This window comes from Phlebotomus papatasi, chromosome 2 (assembly GCF_024763615.1).
Source record: "Phlebotomus papatasi isolate M1 chromosome 2, Ppap_2.1, whole genome shotgun sequence".
NCBI classification, from domain to species: Eukaryota; Metazoa; Arthropoda; class Insecta; order Diptera; family Psychodidae; genus Phlebotomus; species Phlebotomus papatasi.
In genome coordinates, this window is record NC_077223.1 from 31,689,117 (window position 1) to 31,696,945 (window position 7,829).

The window sequence follows — 7,829 nt, forward strand, 5'->3', positions numbered from 1 at the left end:
ACTTCCAAGATCTCCATACATTAGAAGTTACGGCTTTATAAACGATGCAAGTTACGATAAAATATTACTGTGTTTCTTCTAACATATTTCTGAATATTGCAGCTTTTAAATAATTTTATAAAGATTTTCTCGAGTTAACTTACAGTTTATTAGTGCCACTTTTACTATTTTGACTCAAAAGTATCGCATTCGGAGCTCATTTTTAAGGAAAGTAAAGCTGAACTGAAAATTTCCTCTCCTGAAAATTTGTCAAAAGGAAGTTACGACAAATGCTGATTTAACTGACGAAATAGAGACCTCTAGCGGCCAAAACAACCCTTATTCTACGATTCTAATAATTTGAAGATTTTTTCTTCAGAATTATATCAATAACTTGGAAAAACAAATATAAAGGTTAAAAAAATATAAGCTTTGCAAAGTGATTCTATTATTTTGGCCGCCACTGTATATCCTGTTATGATTTTCCATAAAATTAAACAATTGACGACACAGATTTCTTCCTGTAGTATCTCTGAACGATTATCCATCCTTTAACTTCTTCTAATTTATCATTTTAGCCAAATTATAAAGTAACAAAAATTTATTATTTCTTTATTATTTACACGGTGCGACAAAATTTACCTTTTTGTGGGTGTCTTTGACGAGAATGCCAAAACTTGTTAGAGGGTCATTTAAGGACCTCAAATCTGCAATCCGTTTGTCCGGGTCACCTCTAGATTTTTTTTGAAAAAGCATATTTAGTTTTTTGATGTTTTATAAAATTCAAAAATTCATATCTCCGGTTCTAATTATCCGGTGGTAGTCACATAAAGCTAAACTGACACGTAATTTCATCCTTTATAACTCTTGTGAACATATCAAGCATCTACGATGAAAATGAAGTATATTTTTTAAAGATTTTTTGAAAAAGGGCACCTAAAATGGTGCATTTTTCTGTGTTTTTTCCATCTTCTAGTAATTTTCCCACTTTAATAGAGCATTTTATATGTCAAATAACTATGCCTAAAAGTTAGAGAATTTAATATTCTTTCATATCTTTTTGGTTTAAATTTTCTATCTTAATTCGTTTATTCACAATAATTTATTGAAAATAAAATGCATTATTATAAAAATAAAATCTCTTATTATATATAATTATTTGGTATCTTTGTCTAACCTACTGAAGAGCATTCTCTTTTGCACTCTCACTTACACATTTCATATAAAAAGAGGCGAAATGAAAAAAAGAGACGTATATAGAAATAAAGAGAGAAGAATAGTTTTTTGGCACTCATAACAGCTATTCTTCTCTCTCTATTTCTAAATACGTCTCTTTTCTTTCATTTCACCTCTTTTTATATGAAATATGTAAGTGAGAGTGCAAAAGAGAATGCTCTTCAGTAGGTTAGACAAAGATACTAATATAATTATATATAATAAGAGATTTTAATGCATTTTATTTTCAATAAATTATTGTGAATAAACGAATTATGATAGAAAATTCAAACCAAAAGAAAATGAAAGAATATTAAATTCTCTAACTTTTAGGCATAGTTATTTGACATATAAAATGCTCTATTAAAGTGGGAAAATTACTAGAAAATGGAAAAAACACAGAAAAATGCACCATTTTAGGTGCCCTTTTTCAAAAAATCTTTAAAAAATATACTTCATTTTCATCGTAGATGCTTGATATGTTCACAAGAGTTATAGAGGATGAAATTGCGCGTCAGTTTAGCTTTATGTGACTACCACCGGATAATTAGAACCGGAGATATGAATTTTTGAATTTTATAAAACATCAAAAAACTAAATATGCTTTTTCAAAAAAATCTAGAGGTGACCCGGACAAACGGATTGCAGATTTGAGGTCCTTAAATGACCCTCTAACAAGGTTTGGCACTCTCGTCAAAGACACCCACAACGTGTCGCACAGTGTTATCATAACTTTTGTATGTATAAATTTACCATTGCAAACTTTAGGAATGTACAAACTCACCATTTGTCTGTAAAATGACATAACTACATAATAAAAATGGGTCCTAGGTTAAAGGAAGTTTGCACGTATTTGACCATTTTGAGTAAGTTTCACAAATGTGTCAAGAAACTTACGACAGCCGATGAAAAATACTCAACTATGGGAATACAATTATTTTTCATATGAAACAAAATGAACTAAAATGTCTTAAAATACACAAATAACATCTATGGATTACAAGAAAATCAGTTGTATAAAGAAAAATGTTTAAATTTTATTTTTTCTATCAGTTTTTCCATATAGTTTTTCGAACATAGATTTGTGAAGAAACTTATGGGAGACACTATACGTCTTTACACGAAATACTCATAGAAAGAAAGCAATACCTACAGGAGGTCATAAGATAATGCATATCTTTTTGGTATTGTTGTATATTTGATATTATATTGAATATCTATTGAATAGGGTAGCGGGATCGGGTCAGACGATCGATCATGTATAAAAGCCATACAGGCAATAAAGTTGTTCAGTTCACCCCAATCTCTGGTCTTTTCCTGTCCACCACATTTTGGCGACAGATTGGGATTTTTTTTTCGTGAGAAAATTTAGTTTTGTTCGTGCAGTACTGTGAGAGTCTGTAAGAGTGTGTCGTGTAGTAAAAAAATTTGTAAGAAATGTCCGTGGCAGAGAATTCTACAAGGAGTAACAACGGTGGATTCATCGGGAGCATAGGAGAATATTGCCCAGAGGATGATTTTGTCATCTATTGCGAGCGCCTCGAGAAACTATTCTTCATTAACAATATTGAGGATGATAAAATGAAGTGTGCGCTTTTTATCAGTTTTGTGGGGCAAAACATTTATAAAGTGCTTAAATCTGCGCTGCATCCACAAACTGTTGACTCGCAAACTTATAGTCAATTAGTGGCTGTGTTGAAAGAAAAGTATTCTCCAGCGAAAAATGTGATAACTGAGCGATATCGATTCTACAAAAGAGAGCAATCGCCAGAGGAATCTATTAGGGATTATGTTGTGGCTCTCCAACAGCTGGCAGAATCGTGTGAATTTGGTGATTTTTTGCAACAAGCCCTAAGAGACAAGTTTGTGATGGGCATTTATGAGAAAAAGATCCAAGAGAGACTCCTTGCCCTGGACAAAGGCTTTGAAGAAACTGTGAAGGTTGCCAGAGCTAGTGAATTAGCCACAAGTTCCATGGGAGAAATGCGTGCAAGCGTGGATTGGGTGAGCCAAGGCAAATCACGAGGTGGTCGTCAAGGCGGAAAAAAGAGAGTGAACCGTGAAAGCAGTGATCAAGGGACTCACGAGAAGAAGAGAAAAGTCCAATGCTACCGGTGTCATGAGTGGGGAAGTCATTATGCTGCAAATTGCCCGAAGAAAGGTGCTAAGTCCAAGAAGCGAAAACAGGTGAACTTCGCGGAGGAGGAATCTGAAGATGAGGACGTGAGTGGCATGATGTCTGCTATGTTCCTGAACTCCGTGAAGGACGAAGGAAGCAGCACTTTGGACTCTGACATGGAAGTATATGTGCCAGAGCGAGAGGCTCAAATTGTGCTGAGTGATTCGCACAATGGCGCAACGGTAAGTATGTGCCGCAGTGAGTGCAAAGCACAGAAAAATCTCTTTATTGCCGAATATTTAAACACAGTAATTGACCACAAAAGAATCAAGTTTGAAATTGATACTGGGGCTTGCATTAGTTGTATGCATGAGAGTTTTTATCGCAAATTTTTTGCCCAGTATAAATTGATGAAATGTGATTTGACTTTGAGCGTTGTTACAGGGGACAGATTATGCATTTTAGGCTATATTATCGTGACGATTTTTGTGAAGGTTAACGGGCTTCAGAGGGAATTCCAGAATATGAAATTGGTCATTTTCAGTGGTCCAAAGGTCTTCTTTCCATTGTGTGGTCGCAATTGGTTAAATAAAATTTTTCCTAGGTGGAGAGAAATGTTCAATGGGTCTATTGCATTTGATGGGGGAATTTTTCGGCTTGCGGATGAGCAAAAGATTCTTCAGAAATTTTCTAGAGTTTTTAAATGCAATGAAGAGGATTCTATTAGAGATCTAAAGGCTGTGATAGTGGTTAAGGAGGATTGTGTGCCAATTTTTCACAAGCCTTATGCGGTACCATACGGGATTAGGGATAAGGTGGAAGCCGAAATTAGGCGGTTAGTAAAATCAAAAGTCCTTGTTCCTGTAGATCATTCTGATTGGGCAAGCCCAATTGTCGTTGTCCCAAAGAAAGATGGTGCTATTCGCATTTGTGTAGACTGTAAAGTCACAGTGAATAAAGTAGTGAAAACGGCTCATTATCCCCTTCCGACCTTGCAAGAAATTTTTAACAAGATCACAGGTTCTTGCTATTTTTGTGTTCTAGATCTCACAGGAGCGTATCAGCAATTAGAAGTAACTCCAGAATGTAGGAAATTCCTAACTATAAATACCCATATTGGATTATTTCAATTCACGAGATTGATTTTTGGACTTTCGTCATCACCTGCGATCTTCCAGAAGACAATAGATGGAATTTTGCAGGGTATTCCTAAAACCGCGGCATATATTGACGACATTATAGTGGGAGGCTCTAGTAAAGAAGAATGTCGTAATAATTTAATTAAAGTTTTAGAGCGATTGAGCAATTTCAATGTAAAAGTGAATAAAAAGAAATGCGTCTTTTTCCAAGAGAATGTTGAGTTTCTGGGTCATGTCCTTAGTGGTGAGGGTGTACGCCCTATGAAAAGTAAACTTATCGAGATTGATCAAGCACAGCGTCCACGAGATGTGACATCTTTGAAAGCCTACCTAGGTCTTTTGACTTATTACGGGAAATTTATTAAAAATTTGTCGATGAAGCTTGCGCCCTTGTACAGTCTTCTCAAAGCGGGTGAGCCGTTCGTTTGGTCAGAGGAAAGAGAGAGGGTTTTTCGCGAAAGTAAAAGTTGGTTGTCAGAGAGTGACATGTTGACCTTTTACGACCCCAAATTGCCGTTAGTGATCTCTACGGATGCAAGTGGAGATGGGGTTGGAGCGGTGTTAAGCCATATGGTTGATGGTGTCGAAAAACCGATCGCGATGGTCTCAAGTACTCTATCCTCAAGTGAGAAGAAATACTCTATAGTTGATCGTGAGGGTCTGGCGTTGGTATTTGCTTGTAAGAAGTTTCATCAGTACATTTATGGTCGCACTGTGACTGTGTATACTGACCATCAATGTTTGAGAGAATTGTTCGGTAGTCAGCATAAAAGCACTGCAGTTGCAGCTGCGAGGATTCAAAGATGGGCCGTGTTTCTCGGGATGTATGACTTGAAGATAGTTTACAAGAAGGGTTCTCACAATGGCAATGCGGATTTCTTATCCAGATTTCCTTTACAGTGCGAGACTGGGGTTAACGATGAGGTTGTAAAATTTGTGGACATTGCGGGAGAGATTCCTTTGGATGAAACTCAAATTCGCGAGGAAACAGAAAGAGACGATCAATTAAAATTTATTTTAGAATTTGTACAAAAAGGTTTTCCATCTGATAGTATTTTATTAAAGAATGAAAGTTTAAAACCATTTTTACGCGTTAAAAATTCGTTATCTGTTGAAAATGGAATTTTATATTTAGGACATAGAGTGGTGATTCCAGTAAAGCTGCGCGAAAAAGTTTTAAAATTAATTCACGATGGTCATGATGGAGTAGTTCGTATGAAATCGATTGCACGGGGATGTGTTTGGTGGCCAAAAATCTGTGAGGATCTTGAGAAAACGGCTAGAACATGTGAGGCTTGTCAGATTTTAGCACCGCGTCCAAAAAAATTGTCTTTGAGAAAATGGACTGATACTACTTATCCATTTGAGAGAATTCATATAGATTTCTTTTTCTGGGATAATAAAACATTTTTAATAATAGTGGACGATTTCTCAAAACTCATTGATATCAGATTGGTCAAGAAGAATGATGTGTTTTCAACTATTGAGGCTTTGCGGAGTTCTTTTGCAATTTATGGGTTGCCTTATTCCATTGTATCGGATAATGGTAGTCCATTTCAATCTCAGGAATTCACGAAATTCTGTAAGCTCAATAGGATTATACATACTACGGCACCACCTTATCACCCAGCTTCTAATGGCTCTGCCGAAAGGGGGGTTCAAACTGTGAAGAAAGCTTTTAAAAAATATGCACTTGAAGAAAGCAAAAAAGGGATGTCAGTAAGTAACAAAATTTCATTTTTCCTATTCAGGTACAACAACACACCTTCTTCAGTGACAAATTTGGCACCAACATCAGTACTAATGAGCTATACACCACGGACTCTGATGACTTCCTTGAAGAGGGGGAAGGAGAAACAGGAGTTTCAAAAAAAGAAACCACAGGAGTTGATAGTCCGAAGGAAGAAAAGCCAGAAGCAGAGTGATACTAAGCCTCTGAGTAAACTACAAGTGGGTCAGGATATTTGGTATTTCAACACCTTGGGGACTGTTTGGGTTCGCGGACGGATTCATGGAAAACTCACGGATACCGTGTACATCGTAGATATAGGAGGAACTAAGAAAAAGGCACATCGAGATCAGATACGTCCGGTTGAGAAGAAGTTAATTATTGAAAGGGACCTTCCAAGACTGCAATCTCCACCACAGCCTGTGCCATCACCATCACCATCGCCAGCAGAGCAATTCCACACTCCTTCACAACAACTCGCGCCATCAGAAAATCGTAAGCGAAGGAAAAGAGTTTGGCCTGCTACCCCAAAAAGGAAAAGCGAACGAATTCGAAAGAAATTAGAATTTAAATAATTATTTGTCTTATTAGATTGCATGAAAAATAATTTGTTAAATGATTCTTTATTTTGAGGGGGAAAATGTTGTATATTTGATATTATATTGAATATCTATTGAATAGGGTAGCGGGATCGGGTCAGACGATCGATCATGTATAAAAGCCATACAGGCAATAAAGTTGTTCAGTTCACCCCAATCTCTGGTCTTTTCCTGTCCACCACAGGTATCGAAAAAAAACCGTGCATAATGGCATTATGCATACAGAAAATTTGGATTCCCCTTAAAAAATTTATTTCAAATAAGTCTGAGAAACGCCGTAATATATGCAAAATCGGTGACAGCCAAAATCCCGAAAGCCAAAATCCCGAAAGCCAAAATATCAAATTCTTAAAAGTGTCACAGCTACTCCCACGATTGTACCCGCGCTTGCTGGAGGCAAAGGGAAATCTTCTGTGTTTTAGGAAATTATTCTAAACATTTTCCTCAATATAATTTCATCCCTTTCACGATTTTGAACATTCGGGATTTTGGCTTTCGAGATTTTGGCCTTTTCGGGATTTTGGCGTTCGGAATTTTGGCGTTCGGGATTTTGGCTTTCGGGATTTTGGCTTTCGGAATTTTGGTTTTCGGATTTTTGACCGGTACCCATGCAAAATATTGTTGACGCCATGTTTGGGCTATCTTTAGCGTCATTTGTTCAAAAGAAATGCATTTCAAATTTACCGTCTTAAAAAATTGCATACATTCAAGGGTTTTTCAAAAAATGATTGACAAATTAGCTCCCAGTGGTAAGCAAATATGCATGAGTATATTTGTATTAGGCTTGATGGGTCCCTGGAATTTATATAGGTCTCGTCCTTTGAGGTCTAATATATCTGAGATATCTGTATAAATAAATTACAGTGTTTACAACTATACTTTGTCTTTACTGTTGCTCCAGTTTCCCTTATGTCACCAATCAATTTCGAAAATTGTTTTTTTTTTTGCTTTTCGCGCGGTGTTCGCATAAATTTTGGACGGTTTGAGGAAATGTAGAATGTCACAAGATTTTAGATCGAAAATCATACGAGGAGAAGCAACGTTACCTT

General features: G+C 36.4%; 1 protein-coding gene across 2 annotated transcripts; it reads left to right on the top strand.

Moving 5' to 3' along the window:
• The first annotated feature begins 2,393 nt into the window (after positions 1–2,393).
• Positions 2,394–6,937, top strand: LOC129803484 (uncharacterized protein K02A2.6-like). Of its 2 annotated transcripts, none has more exons than XM_055850078.1 (2): positions 2,394–4,864; positions 6,204–6,937. In XM_055850078.1, exons 1-2 carry the CDS (start codon positions 2,632–2,634, stop codon positions 6,227–6,229), a joined length of 2,259 nt encoding a protein of 752 aa, XP_055706053.1. In that variant the 5' UTR covers positions 2,394–2,631; the 3' UTR covers positions 6,230–6,937. The 2 variants fall into 2 exon arrangements, with proteins under 2 accessions (XP_055706053.1, XP_055706054.1); XM_055850079.1 differs by having other exon boundaries at positions 2,394–3,555.
• Positions 6,938–7,829: the final 892 nt, after the last annotated feature.

Bases quoted from the DNA above. Each gene is read 5' to 3' on its own strand.
- LOC129803484 (XM_055850078.1), top strand. From the start codon at position 2,632: ATGTCCGTGGCAGAGAATTCTACAAGGAGTAACAACGGTGGATTCATC. The intron at 4,865-6,203 runs GTGAGCCGTTCG...TTTCCTATTCAG, and splicing joins GTACAGTCTTCTCAAAGCGG to GTACAACAACACACCTTCTT.